General features: G+C 32.0%; 4 protein-coding genes across 4 annotated transcripts; 3 read left to right on the forward strand and 1 right to left on the reverse strand.

Moving 5' to 3' along the window:
• Window positions 1-2150: 2150 nt before the first annotated feature.
• On the forward strand, window positions 2151-2678 carry LOC140823996 (cell wall / vacuolar inhibitor of fructosidase 2-like). Its single transcript, XM_073185600.1, has one exon. It carries the CDS (start codon window positions 2151-2153, stop codon window positions 2676-2678), a length of 528 nt encoding a protein of 175 aa, XP_073041701.1.
• A 6077-nt stretch (window positions 2679-8755) lies between these two features.
• Window positions 8756-9223, forward strand: LOC140823997 (cell wall / vacuolar inhibitor of fructosidase 2-like). The gene has a single exon (XM_073185602.1). It carries the CDS (start codon window positions 8756-8758, stop codon window positions 9221-9223), a length of 468 nt encoding a protein of 155 aa, XP_073041703.1.
• Window positions 9224-10393: 1170 nt separating this feature from the next.
• LOC140823998 (cell wall / vacuolar inhibitor of fructosidase 2-like) lies at window positions 10394-10921 on the forward strand. Its single transcript, XM_073185603.1, has one exon. It carries the CDS (start codon window positions 10394-10396, stop codon window positions 10919-10921), a length of 528 nt encoding a protein of 175 aa, XP_073041704.1.
• A 181-nt stretch (window positions 10922-11102) lies between these two features.
• On the reverse strand, window positions 11103-12294 carry LOC140824486 (pectinesterase-like). Its single transcript, XM_073186069.1, has 2 exons — window positions 11971-12294; window positions 11103-11824 (listed from the first exon to the last, which is right to left on the reverse strand). The coding sequence occupies exons 1-2, from the start codon at window positions 12278-12280 to the stop codon at window positions 11142-11144; spliced, it is 993 nt and encodes a 330-aa protein (XP_073042170.1). The 5' UTR covers window positions 12281-12294; the 3' UTR covers window positions 11103-11141.
• Between the last annotated feature and the right edge of the window lie 10052 nt (window positions 12295-22346).

Consider the following 22346-nt stretch of genomic DNA (forward strand, 5'->3'; position numbering starts at 1 on the left):
GCAATGGTTGTTCTTCATGTTTCAGATGATGGAGCAGTAGGAGGTTATTATCAAAGGTCCAATATGGCCCGCCGTCCAAGATTCGCCGCAAGTCGATAGCATGTTAGAGTGGGAAGATAAATCTTTTGGACCCGATTTCCCGAATAGTAATTCCTTTTCCCGGCCTCCAGATAGTAGATAGGCATTGCTTCATGATGTTGCCATTGATTTGCCTATCAGTCAAAAATGTTCCGACTAATCGGAACTCAGCAAATTCCTCTGTTGTGTTAAGGATCTCGGGGGCGAAGGAGATTTCTTCTCCTTCATCGTCGTCCAGTGATAATTCTTCCAGTCTTGTTTCCATTAGAAGAATATGTTAGAAAAAAGGCTCTCAACAGGGAGAGGAAAAAAGGCTCTCAACAGGGAGATAAAATTAAAACAACAATCGGAATGAATGTGATATTATTCCTTGTCATATTATGTGCATAATTGATATATGTTTTAGATATTCATAAATTTTAATATATACTTAATACTATCATAGTGGTTTTTCTAATTTTATTTACGGTAAATCCTCAAAATCAATAGCCAACTCTACGGAATTATATATATATATATATATATATATATATATATATATATATATATATATATATATATATATATATATATATATATATATATATATAGAGGGTTGTTACCCTGCACCCAAGGGGTGCAGGGTAACATGGGCGCCTGCACAGCTGGCGCTGTGCTGGCGCCCAGCTGGATGAGCATAACATAACAACGTTTAGCGACGGTTTCGCAAAATCCGTCGCTACTAGCGACGGTTTACTATACGACGTCGATAATAGCGACAGATTATGAGAAACCGTCGCTAAACTCCAATTTTTTTTAAAAAAAAAAAACTGACACAGAGGCGGCCACTCACAGTTCAATAGGTGTTACACCCCATTCTAAGAGCTCTTATGGACGTGATTTTGTATCCATACTGTAGATAAATTGAGATCAAACAACAAAATGCAAAATTTCCAAGATGTGCAAGGTGTTTGAAGGTAAATCTTGTGTTTGAAAAATCAAACACTGAAGCTGTTGGATATAAAATCCGGTTTCGGTTGGTGTCCTATAAATCTTTAACAGCCTATATAAACCTTTTTTTATACAATTGTGCCACTGTTTGAAGTTCAAACAAAAATATTAAAGATGAATACAAAATGCCGATAGAAAAGATAGATTTACAAATTTTATCGAACAATTAAACACCCTGTACATTTTGGAAATTTTGCATTCTGTTGTTTGATCTCAATTTATCTACAGTATGGATACAAAATCACTTCCATAAGAGCACCTACAATGGGGTGTTAAATAGGTGTTAACACCCCTCTATATTGTGAGTGGGCGTTGGTGTGGGGAGTTCAATTCTTTGAACGCTGTCAGTTTTTTTTTAAAAAAATTGGACAATTAGCGACAGTTTATTACAATCTGTCGCTATTAGCGACGGATGTAATAAACCGTCGCGATTGGCGACGGATTCATCAAACCGTCGCTAAACGTGGCGCCCAGCTGGCTCAGGCGCCCATGTTACCCTGCACCCTTGGGGTGCAGGGTAACAACCCTCATATATATATATATATGAGTGTGTTTGGTTGAGTGGATTAAATAAGGATAGATTAATAGTCAAATATTTATCATTAAAATTTTAAGTTGTTTTAATAATCATTTTGACCCGGTTTAAGATTCAATTTTATGGATAACTATTTGATTAATAAAATTGGATCTTAAACCGAGTCAACATGATTATTAAAACATCTTATAATTTTAACGATAAATATTTGACTATTAATCTATCCTTATTTAATCTACTCAACCAAACACACCTTATATATAGTAATTATATCTACTTATATTTCAGTAATCAATATGGATTCTGATGCTTTGAATAAGAGCAGGATTTTATACGAATACGAATTAAAAACTTTGATTTCATCACTCAATTAATTTATACAAATCAATTCTTTCTTGGAAGTAGAATAAATTTTTGTTTTTGAAATTAAAACATTTCCTTTTAAATTTTTATTGATATGGTTGGTATCTTTACTCATCATATATATTTCACAAATATACAAAGAGTCTCATACATTGATGTCTTGCATATATTCGAGTGTAAGAAAATGGCAAAAAATGTAGTGTTTTCGATTGTTTTTGTTTTGGCGTCCATCTCCTTCTTTAGCCAAGGCAATGCAGACATGTCGTTGATAGAAAATGTGTGTAAGAAAACATTTGATTATAAGTTATGTGTCTCTTCTTTGAAATCGAATCCTCGCAGTTTCAACACCGATGTAAAAGGTCTAGCACGCATAATGATAGATGTAACACAGAGCAAAATAGAGGTAATGATAAGAGTGGTTCAACAACTGGGAAAGAACGCTTCGGATCTACGTGAACGAGAGTGTCTTGATAACGTCTGTTACCCTGAATATGGTAGAAGCAGATCCGATATTAAGCAAGCGATAGAAGATTTGCAATCGAATTCTTTCAGAGAGGCATACACTGACGTGCATTATGTCTATTCAAATGAAGAAGAATGTGAGAACTCTTTCGCTGAGCTCGAAATCAAGTCGCCTATGACAACTATAAACACTCATTTTGCTGCTTTTTGTAAAATCACCGAAGACATTATAGGCATCTTATTAAAGTAAAAGTAGAACTATATTTAAGGTATACAAGCTTTAATTCTACACTTTTGTTGAGGACTAAGGTTTGACTTGAATTTTTTTCTTTGTTCTTAATTAGTGTTTTTTACCAACTAATTATTCTAATCAAACTCAAAAGGCTACATACATGTGTTAAAAAAAATTCATATATTTTTAAAATAATTGAAATAAATTTACTTCATTATGCAATTTTTTGTAACGATCATATAAAAATGTAAGTTGATTATAATTACTAAATTCATATATATATTTGTGGGATAATTACTAAATCAAGCTACTATTTTTGCTAGGGAATTATGGGTTAACCGGGGGATAATGTGTGAAAGGCCCTAGTGTGTGATTTCACCTTATATTTTGGTCTTACAATCTTGTAAAGGTTTGCCTTGTTTAGTAATAATATTTTTGTCCAAAAAGTATTTGTTTGAATTATTGGGGCTGAAGGACCGTTTGCAGAGCACATTGAGGTGCTTCAAACAAAATATTTTCCAAGAGCTACAATAGCTCGTGTTCTAAGAATGTATACACACCAATGAATTAGATCAAGTTTGGTATAGAACCGAGCGAAAAAAACTCGAAATAATCTTTTGTTAAGAAACACTGACATATTTATATATCTTGTGTAACTTAATAACTAAATGACTAAATTAGTTTTTGTATTCATAAGTTCAGTTATGGTGAAAAACGAACCAACGGATGCTCTAACTAGTTAAACCAGTTTGAAAATAGTTAAATACACAAGATATGTTTATGGATGTTCGGAGACTTCAACTGCTCATACGTCACCCCTTCTACCACCTCGGGTAGGTTTCACTAAAAGACTTTGATTGATAAAAATACTTGTATAAACCCACTCAGCTTAGGACTTACCCACTACCTAACCTGAACTCTTAGTACTAGACTGAAGGCAGCACCTTTCAGTCAACACTTCTTTAACGTCTATGTGAGAAAGACTACATATACAAGTTTATTGTCTTTGTGCAAGACTGTATTTGAGTAGTGGTGTGTGTGTGTGAGAGAGAGAACTGATTTCTGGAAACTACCCGAAAATGTTCTCACAGACTGAGGGAAAAAATGCTTCTAAACTAAGCTGATAACACGTTGAAGTGTTCCCTCACAACTGGGCTTCTTGCTTCTTTCTTAAGCTGATATAACTTTGAGTGTGCCCTCTTGTATCTGTGTTATGCTCTACTTGTTTGATTCTTCACTGGTCTTCTATTTATAAGCGGGAAGACTGATCGTACAGTGAGACTCAATTATTGTATTCGTTGCATTTAAATTTGTTCCTTGAGATCTGCGTTGTACTGCCCGACAATCTTTCTAGAACATTTTTTTAAGCTCTGATGCAACGTCCATTATTGTCCTTTGACTGGACAATTGCTTTTGTACCTTTGCGCACAACTGGATTCCATTAAATACTCGATCTGCAACTGATTGCTCATAACTGATATTCTGAACTGGTCAGTTGAATTGGTCTTCAGTTGACTCGTCAATTGAACTGATTTCACTCTCGTTCAGTTGAACTGATCTTCAGTTGGACTCTTCATCAGTTGAACACTCTTTCAGCTGGCCGGGCTTCTGAGGTTCTCCTGCTGAACCACATATCAAACTGAACAATCAGTTGAACTCATTTACGACACATCAGTTGAATTGGTCTAGTTTGGTTGATCAGTTGATGCTTTCAGTCGGCGTCTTTGACAGCTTCAGTTTTGGCTCGTAACTGATTATTCCAGTTTCAGTTATCTGCGCACTAAGGTAGATTATTAAAAACAAACAAACAAGTTTTGTTCACATCAAAATTAAGATTGCGAACATGAAATGTTCCAACAGGGACCTTAATTGATTTTAAACTATATACACGACCCAAATAGTAGACCCATCACCCATAACAAGAAGAAGGATAAGGGGAAGACGATTGCATTCCAAGTGTCAAATGATTCCTATAATGATCTTCTTCAAATATCCCAAGAGGTTAATGAATCAAACATTTGTGTGGATTCCATAGCTTATATCACAACGTAATTTGGAGATTATTTGAAAAAAAATCAGAGACAAAAAGAAGTCTGAGCAACCATCAAGGTTTCCGAGCAAGAAGTTTGTTTTATCACGAGGAATTAAATTTGGACGCCTAATTGTAATTGTTGGTCTGTGTTATGCAATAAATCATTCACGAAATCTACAATATGAAGATGACGATGCTCAAAAGAAATGTTAGCAATTACAAGGGATATGGCATGATCTCTCGAGTTACAATTTGTGATAGTAGTACTATAAATCACAAGTTTCATAAATATTTGACATAAACTCTGTTTTGTAAAGAAGGAAGAAGAAGACCTGGCATGAATGCGAGTGATCTTCTAAATTTGAAAAAAAAAAATCTCTTTTCGATTGTGTTTGATCTCGTATATTTAGAGATGTTTGTTCCAGGCAGGCTTAAGGGCGCTAGGGCGGCCATTTAGGCGCATTTTTGGATGCCCCAACGTCTCTTATATGCGTTTGGAGCTCGATTTCTCCCCTAGTGTTATCGTTTCGAGTTTTCCTTAATCTGATTTCTTGATTTCCATTTATTAAGCCTAAAAATTATAACAGTAATGAAATTACATTAACAACTTTTGCCTAGAGATTTGCATAATATTTAATATATACTTAATACTATTATAGTAGTTTTTCTAATTTTATTTACGGCAAATTCTCAAAATCAATAGCCGACTCTATGGAATTATGATACCTGTGTGTGTCTATATATATATATATATATATATATATATATATATTGGATAAATGAATAAAGAAGAGCGTTGAAAAGAAAAGGGAATGAGACCTTTTCCCACATCAAAAAAATAGACAAGTTGAGTCTTTCTTATAAACTCTAAGTTTGAGTTAAGGGTTTGGGTCCCAAGGGGTACCAGAAGTTTTTAGAAGAGGAAAACGCTAATATGATGTGTCTTGGTGAAACATACACGCGCCCGGCCCGGCCCAGCCCGGACCGGTCTTTGACCAATATTAATCTTTTTGGACCAAATTTATTTGGAAATTAAATTTTATAGGTAGTACTCGCAGCCAAGATGATGCATTCGGTGGCCAAACGAACAGAGCAATGCGCGCGGCCGTTCGCGCGTTTTGATGTGCCTGGAGGACAGAAAGATGTGCGCGGTCGCGCAGCTTCTCGCGCAGGTACACGCGTTGTTCTAATTCCTTGCTGTGCGCGCGGCAGCGCGTATTGTAGCTCGGCTACGCGCGCTGCGCTGGTTCAGGAAACATGCGCGTCCCTTGGCGTTCACAGCACCTGTTCTTGGCTGCTTTTGCACCAAACATTGTGTTCCTTGACTAGAATTGTGACTATTCAACACATCCGGTCTGGAAATGCGCGTCTCTTCTACGCAACCGGTGATCATTTATAAATAATTCCATCAGCATATTTCGAAACTTTTTCTTGGAATTTCTGATATTTTCATGCCATATTGCTGCACTTATTTTCATTCAATATTTGAAATTTAGCTACCATTTTTTAGAATGAAAATTTTAGTTACCATTTTTTAGAATGAAATTTAAATTTATTTTCTACTTTTTGAAATGAAATTTGTACTCCAATTTTTAAAAAAATATATATCTTTAATGAATTTAAAATAAAAGTAATAATCCATTTTCTAAAAAAACAAACTTATATATTTAATAAAATTCAATAATTGTTTGGTGTCACGAGAGAACACTTCAAGAGAATGAAAATGAGATTAAATTGATTTTACGTGTAATAATTACTCTTATATACATCAAAGTTATAGAAAGTGTGGAATAATAATGACTTCAACTTTTATGTAAAACAAATTAGTCTTACGTCTATAGTTACTTAAAATGATTTATAAGATTTTAAAAAATTTCTTATGTTTTTTAAATATTTTTTTGTTGTTTTGTTTTCATCTGTTAATTAATGGAAATCTGTGTTTTTTCCCCTAGCTATTAATTATTTCTACATTAAATTGAAAAAAATTGAAATTTAGCTTCCTTTTTTAGAATGAAAATTTTAGTTACCATTTTTTAGAATGAAATTTAAATTTATTTTCTATTTTTTAAAATGAAATTTGTACTCCAATTTTTTGTTTTGTTGTCATCTGTTAATGTCCTTATCTTCATTAAATAATATTCATTAATACATGTTAAATTTATTTTCTATTTTTGGAAATGAAATTTGTACTCCAATTTTTTGTTTTGTTTTCATATGTTAATTAATGGAAATCTATGTTTTTCCACCTAGCTATTAATTATTTCTACAATAAATTGAAAAAATTGAAATTTAGCTACCATTTTTTAGAATGAAAATTTTAGTTACCATTTTTTAGAATGAAATTTAAATTTATTTTCTATTTTTTGAAATAAAATTTGTACTCCAATTTTTTAAAATATATACATCTTTAATGAATTTATTTCTACAATAAATTGAAAAATTGAAATTTAGCTACCATTTTTTAGAATGAAAATTTTGGTTACCATTTTTTAGAATGAAATTTAAATTTATTTTCTATTTTTTGAAATGAAATTTGTACTCCAATTTTTTAAAAAATATATATCTTTAATGAATTTAAAATAAAAGTAATAATCCATTTTCTAAAAAAAAAAAACTTATATATTTAATAAAATTCAATAATTGTTTGGTGTCACGAGAGAACACTTCAAAAAAATGAAAATGAGATTAAATTGATTTTACATGTAATAATTACTCTTATATACATCAAAGTGATAGAAAGTGTTGAATAATAATGACTTCAACTTTTATGTGAAACAAATTAGTCTTACGTCTATAATTACTTAAAATGATTTATAAGATTTAAAATTTTTTTTATGTTTTTTAAATATTTTTTTTGCTCAAAAAATAAAAAATTCGAAAATATTACATTTATCTTCATGTTTTATGCCGTGTCAAATTTCTTTCGATGAATACTTGTAGCTACTTTTCAATGACATGATTTATGTATAAGATTTTATAATTTCAAAATATATCATGAGATATTCAGAAATTATGGTTGTTATATGTTCCATCTTTGTAAGATCCACACGTGCAACGCACGTATATATACATGTCAATAATTAGTCTTATATTTCAGTAATCAATATGGATTCTGATGCTTTGAATAAGAGCAGGATTTTATACGAACAAGAATTAAAACTTAGATTTCATCACTCAATTAATTTATTATACAAATCAATTCTTTTTTGGAAGTAGAATACATTTTTTTTTAAAATTAAACATTTCCTTTTAAATTTTCATTGATATGGTTGGTATCTTTACTCATCATATATATTTCACAAATATATAAAGAGTCTCATATATTAATGTGTTGCATATATTATATTCGTGTGTAAGAAAATGGCAAAAAATGTAGTGTTTTCGATTGTTGTTGTTTTGGTGTCCATCTCCTTCTTTAGCCAAGGCAATGCAGACTTGTCGTTGATAGAAAGTGTGTGTAAGAAAACATTTGATTATAAGTTATGTGTCTCTTCTTTGAAATCGAATCCTCGCAGTTTCAACACCGAAATAAAAGGTCTAGCACGCATCATGATAGATGTAACACAGAGCAAAATAGAGGTAATGATAAGAGTGGTTCAACAACTGGGAAAGAACGCTTCGGATCCACGTGAACGAGAGTGTCTTGATAACGTCTGTTACCCTGTATATAGTAGAAGCAGATCTGATATTAAGCAAGCGATAAAAAGTAATACTCTTGGTATAAAAAATAATATTTTTTCATGAATGACCCAAATAAAAGATCTATCTCACAAAGTAGACCCGTGAGACCGTCTCACACAAATTTTTGTCTTTAAAATATATATATTTCATTAAGAAACTTATCTGTGATGTCGTTACAGTATCTTTCTCTATTTATTATGAATGATAATGGAAACAAATCTGTTTTTCTTGGAAGTACAATAAAATCTATCCTCTTTTAAAATATTTCCTTCTTTTTTTTATTGATATGGTTTATAAATATTTTAGTCGTTATATGTATTTATAATTATAATTCAGAAATATGTATAGAGTCCAATTGTTGTAGTACTAATCTTCATGAAACATGGCGAAACGAGTGTTTGCAATTGTTGTTGTTTTGGTGTCCGTTTTCTTCTTTAGCCAAAGCAATGCAAGCAGTGCCAACATCATGTCCTTGATAGAAAGCGTGTGTAAGAAAACGTTTGACTATAAGTTGTGCGTCTCTTCTTTGAAATCAAATCCTCGCAGCTTCAACACAGACGTAAAAGGGCTAGCGCGTATCATGATGGATGTAATACTTAGCAAAGTAGGCGGAATACTCGGAGTGATCCGTCAACTAGTAAAGAAGACAACGGATCCCCGCATGTTGGAGTGTCTCAACAACGGTTGTTATATAGAGTACGATCTCAGCACAGATAATATTAAGTATGCGATAGAATATTTGCAATCGAATTCTTTCAGGGAGGCATTAACTTCGGTGGATGATGCCTATATAGGAGCACAAGAGGCTGTGAGGACTCTTTCGCTGAACTTAAAATCAAGTCGCCTATGACGGCTATAAACAACCATTTTACTGCTCTTTGTAAAATCACCGAGGACATCATAAGCATCTTATATAAGTAGAACTATAGAAGAAATATTACTATATATTTAGGCATAGTTTGGTACATGGGATAAGGGATAGATTGATAAATAATCCTCCTTATCCTATGTTTGGTACCTTTTTAAAAAGCTCATTATAATATGATGGGTCCTTGATAAATAATTTTTTAGAAGGATAAAATGTCTCTTCTATTAGGTGTGATAATTTTAATTTAATGATTAAATAAACTACAAATGACTTAATTACCTTCAATTTATAAATGATTTTTATAAATCAATGCTAGTGAGTAGAAATTAAAATCAAATAAATATTTTTATTTATTTTTATATATTATATAATATGATAATTATATAAATGAATTCGAGATAATTATATAAATAATTTTTATAAATCTCAATAAAATTATTAATATCATCCGATTAACCTTAAAAATTGATATTTAACTTGACTAAAAAAATCAAGGGCTCAATTATCATATTATATAATATATAAAATTAGGTAAAAATAAATAAATAATGCAAGCACTATCGGCGCATGAACAGATAAAAAATATGAACACAAACAACAACTTTGAAATTATAAAATTTATTATGATAAGGTTAATTTTATCATTACAATATAATATATAAATTTAATCACTCTTATTAAAATCATACCAAACATTACATATAATATCTTACATCTTATTTATCCTTAACTTATCTTTATATTATATATCACATGTTTATCCTATCATGTTTACCAAACTATGCCTCACAGTAGTTTTCTAATTTTATTTACGGTAAATTCTCAAAATCAATAGCCAACTCTACGGAATTATTATCAATATACATGTCAATAATTAGTCTTATATTTCAGTAATCAATATGGATTCTGCTGATGCTTTAAATAAGAGCAGGATTTTATACGAATAAGAATTATAAACTTTGATTTCATCACTCAATTAATTTATACAAATCCATTCTTTTTTGGAAGTAGAATAAATTTTTGTTTTTGAAATTAAACATTTCCTTTTTTTTTCAATTGATATCGTTGGTATCTTTACTCATCATATATATTTCACAAATATATAAAAGAGTCTCATACATTGATGTGTTGCGTATATTCATGTGTAAGAAAATGGCAAAAAATGTAGTGTTTTCGATTGTTGTTGTTTTGGTGTCCATCTCCTTCTTTAGCCAAGGCAATGCAGACATGTCGTTGATAGAAAGTGTGTGTAAGAAAACATTTGATTATAAGTTATGTGTCTCTTCTTTGAAATCGAATCCTCGTAGTTTCAACACCGATGTAAAAGGTCTAGCACGCATCATGATAGATGTAACACAGAGCAAAATAGAGGTAATGATAAGAGTGATTCAACAACTGGGAAAGAACGCTTCGGATCCACGTGAACGAGAGTGTCTTGACAACGTCTGTTACCCTGTATATGATTTAAGCAGAGCTAATATTAAGCAAGCGATAGAAGATTTGCAATCGAATTCTTTCAGAGAGGCATACACTGACGTGGATGATGTCTATTCAAATGAAGAAGAATGTGAGAACTCTTTCGCTGAGCTCGAAATCAAGTCGCCTATGACAACTATAAACACTCATTTTGCTGCTTATTGTAAAATCACCGAAGACATTATAGGCATCTTATTAAAGTAAAAGTAGAACTATATTTAAGGTATACAAGCTTTAATTCTACACCTTTGTTGAGGACTAAGGTAACTTGAATTTTTTTTCTTTCTTCTTAATTAGTGTTTTTTAGCAACTAATTATTCTAACCAAACTCAAAAGGCTAAATACATGTGTTAAAAGAAATTTCATATATTTTTAAAATAATCGAAATGAAAATATAATCATAGCATAACTGGAAGGAATCATGTTACAAATCTAGGTAATAAGGTATTCCAGTTAAACCAATCCACTTCTGTCCTTGTATGAAGTTCCTTGCTGTAAATTTGTTGGCTTCTCTATATTTGATCGTGCGCGCCCATTTTACTCTACTGCTGGTATTTGCCCCTGGCCCCCGGTTATCATATTCGGCATAGTATACTTTGTCTACTCCGTGTCCTTGCCCTTCCCATTCCAACCAGCCGCTTGGATCAATCAGTTTATCCAATAAACTACGCATAATCACTGTTGTTGAGTAGTTCTTCCAGGGCCTGCCTAAATAGGTCTTCACGTTCAACCTCGGCAGCAGCTCTGGTGCACTTGCAATAGTGCAATTTTGCATCACGATGCCTGACATCTTTTTTCCTGATTCTCTTCCTTGTGCCGTGATGGTATTCGACTGCCCTTGTCGAGGTCTGCGCGCATAGACATTGCAATTTTGAAAGAGCGCTCGTGCATCACCGAATATAAAATCTATTGTTCCATAAATATCGCACTCCCTGAAAAATTGGATGCCAAGCCTGACATACAACGTATCTTGATACCCTAGGAATCGGCATCTGTAGAAAGCAGAATATAGACCTTCAGTTGTCACAGCCACTGACTGGTTCATGTTTACACCAGCAGTGTTCTCGAAGGTAACTTCTTTGGCCACAAAACCGCTAGCAGAGATTCCTGAAATATAATTAACATAATAAGAATGTAAATGTCTCCTTTATGATAGCATTTGGTTGAAATGGTCTCTCTTACGTAAGTTAAGCAGATACATATAAACACACCAATCAAGCAATATTATAGAAGACATGTTATCATGTACTTACTGACTGTGGCTGTGTCGTAAGTCGGAAAGCCCATGTTTTTGCTTCTATTCCCGGATATTATAGTCTTGTCTATCCCATCTCCCACTAAATATAGGTTGATCTTCTCCTCCGGAATAAAAACATGTTCGTGATAAATTCCTGCTCTTATTTTGATATAAGTTATAATTGAACTATAGCGTGGTGCTGCTGAAATTGCTTGGGAGATAGTGGTAAAGTTCCCACTACCATCCATGGCAACTATGAAAGTCTTTTGTGGGCATACACCTCGTAATACCGAGATGAGGGATAACACAATACAAGCGCAACTCATAATTAATTGTTTCTCCATGCAAGTTTGTAGATACTCTGCCATAGTTGGGAAATCTGATGCAGAAAATTCACGGCATCATGGTCTTGTGGAACCGACAATTAACACAAAAGAGGCCATGAATGACATCAATATATCATGTTTCGAAAGCCATTATAACTACTAACCGTAGAGGAGACAGAAACAAGTCCAAAGATGGTGACTTCTTGAACAAAGGACTTGAGGCTTTCACGGATGAGAGCATACATGCTGAGGTTGGGTGGTCTCAGCAGAACTTGTCCAAGGATTCAACATTTCCACGAATCCAAAGATCTGATGTTAATGATCCCCTAAAGAAACTATTTGAAATCTATGTTGACAGCGATAGAAAACTTATGATGCTCAAGAGAAAATCATTGAGAAAGGTGTTCATGTTCAAAAATCTTAAAATCCAAGTGATATTCCGGCAGAGTGTTTTAAAGAGCCTGAGTTGTAGGATATCGATTTTAACAATTAATTAACATTTACATTAATAGAAAATAAACTTTATAGAAATGAGAATGGCCTTATTATAATATATGCATGCTTATAAATTCGATAGTTATAGAAATTAGAATGGCCAACGATGGATTCTTTTTCTCATCCATTTACCAGATATGAATTTGATGGCTCTAATAATACGTGGTTTATATTAGTAATCAGGTGTAACGTTTGTTTCATTGTTTGTTTTTTGTGCTACCAAATAAGGCTCTGGTGTTTTTTTTAATAAAATTACATATCCTTGTTCACTATTATCTTTTACCAATGTGAGAAATGGAGAATTAGAAAATATCAATTTGTGTAGTTTTTTTTATAGCAATACTGGTATAGGTCACAAGTTTTTACAATTATTTGTTATCTTACCTCTCTAAGGAAAAAAGAAATTTTAATAGAAAAATCAAATTTTAGTAAACTTTCTATAAAAATTTGTGTGGTCAATTTTTTTTTCTTAGTCGAGAGATACATCCAAATAATATTTAATTTGTAAGTTTACTTATAAAAAGTAAGATATTAAGACTTTGGCTATATATTGTGCTAGAGATGTGGACACGACCTGATTACAAGGATGAGTATGTTGATTAATATATCTCCAAATTATTTATTCGTGATTTACACTACCTCGTACTTTTCAAATATTCGTGCATTTGTCATCTCAAGTGTGTAATTGAATTTCTCTTTGGGGTTAAATTGCTAAGATTTTTTTACGATATTTTATTTTAAATTTGGGGTTTTTTCAAAACAATAAAATAAAAGGCAAAGCCAGTTTAGTTATTCATGAGAAAAATTCAATGTGAGTTTAGAGATAAATTCTTTCTTTTTTTATTTAGAAAAAATGACTAAATTTGATAGTGATAAAATAATATTCAATAGCATAACATTTTATTAATAGCACTATTTTTTTACCTACTTAGGTTTCTCTTTTGATGAGTCGATCCATTTTGATAAGCATAGACCAGTTAAGAGAGAAATTGAAGAAATATGTATATATTATTGAAAATTACTAGGAAAAATTTCCATTTTAGAAAATTTACATGACATTGATAGAAAGCGTGTGTAAGAAAACGCATGACTACAAGTTGTGTGTCTCTACATTGAAATCGAATCCTCGCAGCTTCAACACCGACGTAAAAAGGATAACGAGTATCATGGCGGGTGTAATACAGGGCAAACTAACTGAAATATTAACCGTGACCGATCACATTATTTTACGTCTATACTAATCAAATTACCATCAAACATAACTGGAAGAATCTTAATTAATTATAAATGATCAAAATCAGTATACGTTTCTAAACAATTAGTATACATTCATCGGAAATTGATTGTATTACTTGAACAAAAAAAACACTTTTTTTTTCCATGACAAGAAACACACACACACTACTCCCTGTCAATTATGTTTTTACAAAATTTGCAAAAACACGATTTCCTTAAAAAAATGATTACGAACTATTTCTGTACAAAATTTGCAAATTTGAAAAAGAAAAGTCTATAATAATTTTTTTAAGTATTTGCAAAAACTACCTAAAATTGTGTTTAACTATTTTAACTTAGAGCAGCTGTTTTAATCCAGAAATCTTTTTTTAAGATAATCTGCATTTCCTCATTTCTTTTTGGCGTCACAGCTGGTTTTTTTTTGTATAAGCAAATGTGGAACATTTTTGCCACTAATTACCAAACAAATTTCAGTTTAATTTTGTTCGTAGCAAAGGACCAAAATATGGAGTATGCTAACATAATATTTGATACCCCACCTTGTGATTCATAAAAGCATTTTTAACCCTCTTTCTATTTTTATGAGTAGATCAATTTTGAAAAGTAATAGGCCAATTAAGTTATATATATATTATTTAAAATTTGAAAACAAAAAAATTTCATTTTAAAAAATTGGTATTATCAAGGCTACAAAGGTAAATTAACAATTTGAGGCACATTTCACTTTTTTATTGCAAAAATATACTTAAATACTCTTTCATCTACACAGATATACATATTTTTACTCTTATCATATGTGATCAGATTCCACTTAAGTCTCCATGTTATTATTCATCACTTAACGATTGAGTTGGTGTAAATTTTCAAATGTCTCAAATTACGGTTCGGATTTCAAGGTACAACTTGTCTGCAAGATGTCTCGAGTTCGAAACACAGTGAAAATTGCTCCAACTAAAAAAAAACTAAATTAGTTGTGATGACAAAAAATGACTGGTCTCATGGTTATAAACCAACTAGGAAACATGCTAATTTAAGTTTATAATAAAATATTTAGTTCAAATTGAGTATTACAAATTTATAAAAACATGGTGTGGCCCCATTTCAATATTGTGAACTAAATTCATCCGAATGTTTTTTTAAAAAAAATGACCACTAATAACGGGTTTAGTTTTCCATGGGCCTTGGGTCCAACAAGAATAATTAGTGAAGGTACTTTAATCCAGAAGTCATCTTCACAATATTAGCCCGTTAGGCGAATTTGTTGGCCTCTCTTTATGGGCCTCAGAAGATCCACTAAGTTGATATACTTAGGTCCAGTTTGGTAGGTGGTATAAAGGTTGGATTGATTATTAACACTTTGTTTGGTCTAATTTTACGGATATGAGATTGACTATATGTTTGACAATTATACTGTTTTGGTGGGAAACTAAATCCATGAAAAATGGAATGACAGAAACAATCCGGGTACCCCAAAAACTTTTATCACCAAAATACCCCAGCTTGTAATAATTAGACAAATTGCAAGTGGTCTTCTCTATCACCACACACCGAAATCCTTACGAAGACTGGTGCCTTTGACCTCTGTCCACGATGTTCGAAATCGATGGGGAAAAACCAAATCCTCATTTCTAGCACAGATCTGAAGTAATTTGAAGGATTGTCAGAGGTAAAACTTGATAAAATTCGCATGCGAAACTATGTATAATTGCCGATGTCGGAACTCTTCCGTAACGCCTTGCGTTGTAGATGTATGAACAATTTTTTGTTTTCTGTTATCGCTTTCATCTGCAGATGTATTGTAGAAGCTGCTTTTTTTATGTGGTTGCTTGTTGTGTGTGTTTCTATTTTTGTGCTCCGAATAATTTATTTCTACGGAAAACCACAAAATTGGAGATCGTACTACATTGTAGTAGAAATTTCTTGGCTTTCTTTCTTGGGTTGTTGTACCAAAAAAATATTAATTTTTTTTACATTCTAGCATTTCTTTTGTAATGTTACTGATGTCAATGATATACAAGAGTTTTTGTTCAACTCGGAAGTACAAGATTACTGTAATAACAATTTCAAAAATTGTTCACAATACCTTCTTCTCACACGTAAATCTTGCTTTATAACAACGGATCGAACGACGTTTGTGCAATTAAGTTCGAATCTCACCTGCAAGAGAGAAAATATGAACTCACACGAAAATGCTCCAGCTTTCTGTTGCGTCTTCGGTTCACATCTTTGACGGATCTGAACTCATCAAATCTTCACGTTCGACGGGAAGGAAGAGGGTTTCCAATTCGGATCTGATTTTTGAGAGAAGAAGCCGTAGGTTGGGGGACTAAAAACGATATAAGAAAATAAAATAAATAGTAAGATTAAGGGTATTTTGGTCCTTACAACACTTATCATGACTTTATCAATCCTATTCATTTCACACCACACACCATATTACATAAATTTGAAATTAATTATCTTATCATATCAAACATTTATCAATCAAATTATTAATCATTCAACTATCACATCCTACGAACCAAGCGGACCCTATTATAATTCATCAGGGATTGATTGTAGAATTTGATATTAAAAAAATATATATATCTTAATCATTTTAAGTGCGTAACAAGTCTGGTTTCGATAATTTTTAAAATTTTAAATACAATAATTTTTTTAAATTTAAAACAAATGGATGACTAAATTTAGTATCTTACAACTCCTTACGTTCCGGTCTTGCTTTCGATTGCGATAAATTACCACTTTGGTCTAATTTTTTTTAGTGAGTCTCACGTGAGACCGTGTCACGGATCCTAATCTATGAGACGGGTCAACTCTACCAATATTCACAATAAAAAATAATACTTTTAGTATAAAAAGTAATATTTTTTCATTGATGACCAAATAAATATATGTCTCACAAAATACGACATGTGAGACCGTCTCACACAAATTTTTGCTTTTTTTTGTGTAGGGTGAAGGTTTTATATTAGTAAAATGTATCAAGTATTTCCAAAAATCATGAGCACCAAAATGGGTTAAGGGCATGTTGTATACCATTTATGGTCACATGCATAGGAAGATGGTTTACATATAACACATATTGTATAGTGTGTGTTTATCCAATCTATATTTGCTTGCGCAACTTGGCTCTGCCAAAGAGCCCCCATCGCATGAGTTTTATGGTTTATACTTATCTCTTTAGATTTGATGCATCTCACTTTGCCAGCTTTGGGATTGGACTTTTTGTCTTTTAAATAATATTATTATTGTGCTTTCGTACCATGTTTCTCAGTGGTCGTTGATTGGTGGATGAATTATTCTATATATTGTGTCTAATCAAATTTAGGATTTGATATGGTAGAAGTCTCTTATTCGTTGAATTTAATTTTTAGAAATTGTACAGGTGTGCTTGAGTAATAATTTTTCTTTAGAATTATTTTTTGGATATATTTAAGTCGATCAACTTCATGATTTAATATGATATCAAAACTCAGATATATCGTTACGTGTTGGATTGTTTTTATGAGTCATATATTGACCTCTTTTAAATTTCATGCTACAATTGTTCTTCTGTATCTGAACATGAAGATGATGTGTTATATATCACATATCGATTTTGAATTAAGTTATGGAGAATTGTATACATGAATTTAGAGGGAGCTAACTTTTGATGCGTCCAACAATAGTCCGTGATCTTGACATGTCAAAACCAATGAAGAAAAATGATTTTGCCAAATAATCAATATATTTCGTAGTGATTCAGTTGGGGAAACATTAATAAGTTATTTAGTGAAAATGGTTGCTTCGTCAACACCTAACAATTGTCGACGACCATTAAATTATATATACATATATAATAATTTTATGCTAATGTTGTTATATTCCGAAGCTAAGATAAATACATATATATTGGGACCCAATCCCTGAAGAAATGGCCGCGTGGATCATTGCGCGACCTGGGATATCTTTTTAAGATATCATCGGAGAATTTCCACCCGCAACTGCCGCTTCGCTATCATAATGAATGAGTAGATATCTTGTAAGACGGTCTCACGAATCTTTATATATGAGACGACTCATCCCTGTCGATATTCACATTAAAAAATAATACTCTTAACATAAAAAATAATATTTTTTAATGGATAAGCCAAATAAGATATATGTCTCACAAAATACGATTTATATATATATGAGAAGGTAGACAAATGTGTGAATATTGAAAATTGGATAAGTAGGAGGGCAGAACATGGGGATGAAAAAAGAAGCCATACTGGTCACGAAACATGCTTGCTCCCTAGGAAACAGGCGCAGCTTATTTTGACCATCTTCCAATCCTCTAAATTAAACCTTCTTAATTTAAATTTTTTTTAATATAGTTCCATTAATATTGAATATATGTGATGGTTTTATGAGAATTGGAGGTAGAAAGGGTGCCCAATCCCGAGCTCAGATCTCCTTCACCATATCGGGATTACATAGAATTTAAGAAAAAAAAATAGTCGATCATAATAATTTTACAAATTCCACCATTTTCTTCGTTACTTAAAAAGAAGCGAGTCACAGATGCAATCTGATCCATTATCAGATAACAATCCCGAATATGCTAAATCATTGGTCTTGGGGGGACTTAGGTTTTATCAAGGAGAACATCAATATGATAATTAATATACCAGCCATTGGAATTGAATAATAAAAGATAAAATAAAGTTCCTTCCAGTTAGCCATACATTCTTCGATGATCTTAGATTCTACGGCGTGATCAAATCCATCAACTTTCGAAGCTAGCTGGGAACATACGGCGACGTATATAGGACGTGTAAAATCTATTAAAGTCAGAAGTGCAACAGCCGCTCAGCCAATGTCGGGCATCCACTTGTCAGTCACGTGATCGGTCATGCCGCTTTTTAATGGAGCGGTGCCGTAATGCGGCATGCCCCATGATGGGCCGGTGAGTTGGACGCCACCAACGGCTATCATAATAATCTATAAAAAATGAAGCTAAGGACATCATTCCTTTTATTAAATTAACTTTATGCATGCATAACATATTTTAAAGTTAATAATCCATAGTTAATTTGATGTTAAGTATCTTATTATATAGAATAATAACTCCAATTATAATCTAGATTTTCAAATACATTAATGTCGCATTCGGATCGACTGATTTCGAATATATTTAAATGTTTTTTTGTAAGTTTAGATAAGTGAGATCATAATCTTCAATTCAATCTAATTATTACATGTTTAAGTAGTGTTTCAGGTTATTTAGATCACTTTCACGTTCATCCAATAATAAAGAAATTTCAAATTTATTTTATTTCATGTAACTAATGTGTTAATAAGTAATATATTTCATTTTTATTGTTTCAAAGGCAAAAAATTGTGTGAGACGGTCTCATGGGTCGTATTTATGAGACAGATCTCTTATTTGGGTCATCCATGAAAAAGTATTATTTTTTATGCTAAGTGTACTACTTTTATTGGTAATATGGGTAGGGTTGACCCGTCTTACAGATTAGGATCCGTGAGATGGTCTCACATGAGACTCACTCTATTTCAAATACAACCTAAATTTTCCGAGGTAATCAGCATATGATCTAGCATTGAATATTCATTTACATGTTTAAATTGAATACCAACTATTCTTCCATCACCACAGAAATTGTTCCTCTACATTCAAAATTCAGATAATTTACTTGATAAACACTTTATTAATTAATAATTAACCGCACGCGTTTGACTAATATTTCTTTATTTTGGAGTATGAATTATCAAACGAGATATCAGTCGCAAAAAGGCACGATTTCTATCTATTTAATATTATGGCTAAAATTTCGTTGCTATCCACTTTCTAATATGCGTATTTTACTAGTCATGTTTATTTTAATTTTTTTTTAAAACCAGGATTACAAAAAATATATTGGTCAGAAAAAAAAATAAAAAGAAAATTTCAAAACCAATCGAACAATCGAGAATCAATCAGGTTTAGTTTGTTCCAGTCTGGATTATGCGATTCCAAGGCGTAGCAGGAGCACGTGAGCTGGATCTCTCATCTACCGTTGATCTGGTAAGATCCAGCTTCAGTTAAAAAGACACGTGGCGGAGACGAAGTCCCAGTGGCAACAGCTTTGCCCACCTATGTTGAAATTAGACAATCTTTACGTTGACCAGGTAGTCAACACGTATCTTGAACTAAAACGAATTTAAACGTCGTCGATCAAATATAAATCATATATAAAACACAATTTTCAACAATAAATAAAAATCAAAGCACATATCTTTTAAGACATACAAGAAAAATCAACCTCTCAAAATTAACAAAAAGTTATATTTAATATACGAGTAAGCTGACATATATACCAAATAAGTAAAAGAAAAAACAAATTCATCGTATCTCCTCGTATTCGAAATAAAAGATTTGAAATTTAGAGATTTTAATCTGTGGTATCGAATAATCTATTAGGCCGTGTCTCGGAGAAATAGTTGATAAGCGAGATGAGTAAGATCCAATACACTGAGAAATTAACTCTATTACAAAATTTTAGTTTAGTTCTTGTGAGTTTCGTGGTCTTTATCCTTTGATCTGCTTGTACTTGTCAAAGCTGCTTGGGTCACAACGACCATTAAAAATTTCGAATCAGGATAGAGCTAGTAGTATTTTATTTAATTTGTGGCAACTGAAAATTCAAAGACACCAACTCTACAGAAACAGAGAATGGATTATCTGGCAACTATGCATTTCCCATGCACCATCATATAATATATCGTTTTACATGTCAAATTTTGAATTTCAAAAATATGAATTAATTGTACCTTGGATTGGATATATAAGCCTGCCGAACTGGGACCCGAATAATAAACCTAAAAACGAAGGAGTTTATTTTTCCTTGATTTGTTAAAAGTAATATTTAAAACAAACATGAAATAATGAAATTATGTTGGATTGATGTATTTAAATATTGTTTTGATGGACAAATCAAATTAGTGTAACTAAAAATTTTGACGATTTTTTAACAAAATCTAAGTGAAAATGGCATAAATAAATGATGAAACGTGATTGGTCTCACTAGGCTATGGACAGACACGACTCACGACAAATTTCAAATTCACAAAAGCATAATCCTTGTATATATTCCACGCACGCACTAAGCAAAAACAAACTTTCACTACATTTAACAACTTCAAATCATTTCCCAATTGAAAAGCATATTCTCTAAATCCTTCTAATAACCATCCAAGATGGCAAATTACCTTTATTCAAATCCTCGTTGTCTCTATTTTTGTTCGAATTCGGTCAATGCACTCTAACTGATGAATTTTTTGGGTTGTCGAAAAACCACAATAATATCATTACAACATTTATTAGACACTGATATATAGCTTATCACTTATATTTTCGTGAGACTGATCGATTCGATCCACAAAATAATACATTTTAATAGTGAGTCAGGTCGAGTTGAAGTTTCTGTCTCACGAAAATAATTCGTAAGACAATTGAATTTATCAAATTACAATGCACACCCTTTTGAACTCAAAGATAAATATGTTTTTTTTCCCCATAATTACGGGAACATTTGGAAGACTCAACTACTTTTTAGAAAATGTAAACTACTTAAAACACATGATTTTTTGAAGGGTCATTTATTTTTACACGTCTCGATTTATCCAGAGAAAAGGCCATCCACAATTATTTTTTGGTGCACCAAACGAGTACTCCAAATAAATGAAATTTCATCCTTGCCATAATCAATTCCATCTTCACTGGATATTTATTTTTTCCAACCCGCAAATAATCTTCATTTTTCTTAACCTACCAACATTGCATCTTTGTTGATAAATTTAATAATTGTTTTTTTTTTTCTTGCAAAATATTCAAGAAATGAACATATATACTTAAAGAATAGGTCTCTTGTGAGACAGTCACACGACTCTTTATCTGCGAGACATGTTAATCCTACCGATATTCACAATAAAAATTAATATTCTTAGCATGAAAAGTAATATTTTTCTATGGATAATCCAAATAAGAGATTTGTCTCACAAAATACGACTCGTGAGACCGTCTCACATACGTTTTTGACTATACTTAAAATAATAATAGCCTAAATGGGGGGAAATCATTGTTTATGCCGGAAACCATGCTCATTGTTTTAATTGAGCCAAGCAACTTGCTCAAGATGGCTACCAATAAACTCACCCTTCTGCCTTAATTATATTATAAGATTAGATATTTCAAATTTATTCATAGACTAATTTAGTAGTAATATTTAATGAAATTATTGTTATATAATAATGTAAATTAATTGGAATACGAACCCCGGGGTCTAAATTCTAAGCGAAGGACAGTTTC

This window comes from Primulina eburnea, chromosome 2 (assembly GCF_022965805.1).
Source record: "Primulina eburnea isolate SZY01 chromosome 2, ASM2296580v1, whole genome shotgun sequence".
NCBI lineage: Eukaryota > Viridiplantae > Streptophyta > Magnoliopsida > Lamiales > Gesneriaceae > Primulina > Primulina eburnea.

Excerpts from the sequence above, each read along its gene's own strand:
- LOC140823998 (XM_073185603.1), top strand. The coding sequence starts at position 10,394 with ATGGCAAAAAATGTAGTGTTTTCGATTGTTGTTGTTTTGGTGTCCATC.
- LOC140823997 (XM_073185602.1), top strand. The coding sequence starts at position 8,756 with ATGGCGAAACGAGTGTTTGCAATTGTTGTTGTTTTGGTGTCCGTTTTC.
- LOC140823996 (XM_073185600.1), top strand. The coding sequence starts at position 2,151 with ATGGCAAAAAATGTAGTGTTTTCGATTGTTTTTGTTTTGGCGTCCATC.
- LOC140824486 (XM_073186069.1), bottom strand. The coding sequence starts at position 12,280 with ATGAGTTGCGCTTGTATTGTGTTATCCCTCATCTCGGTATTACGAGGT. Across the intron at positions 11,825-11,970 it reads TTACGACACAGCCACAGTCA|GAATCTCTGCTAGCGGTTTT; the intron begins GTAAGTACATGA and ends ATTATATTTCAG.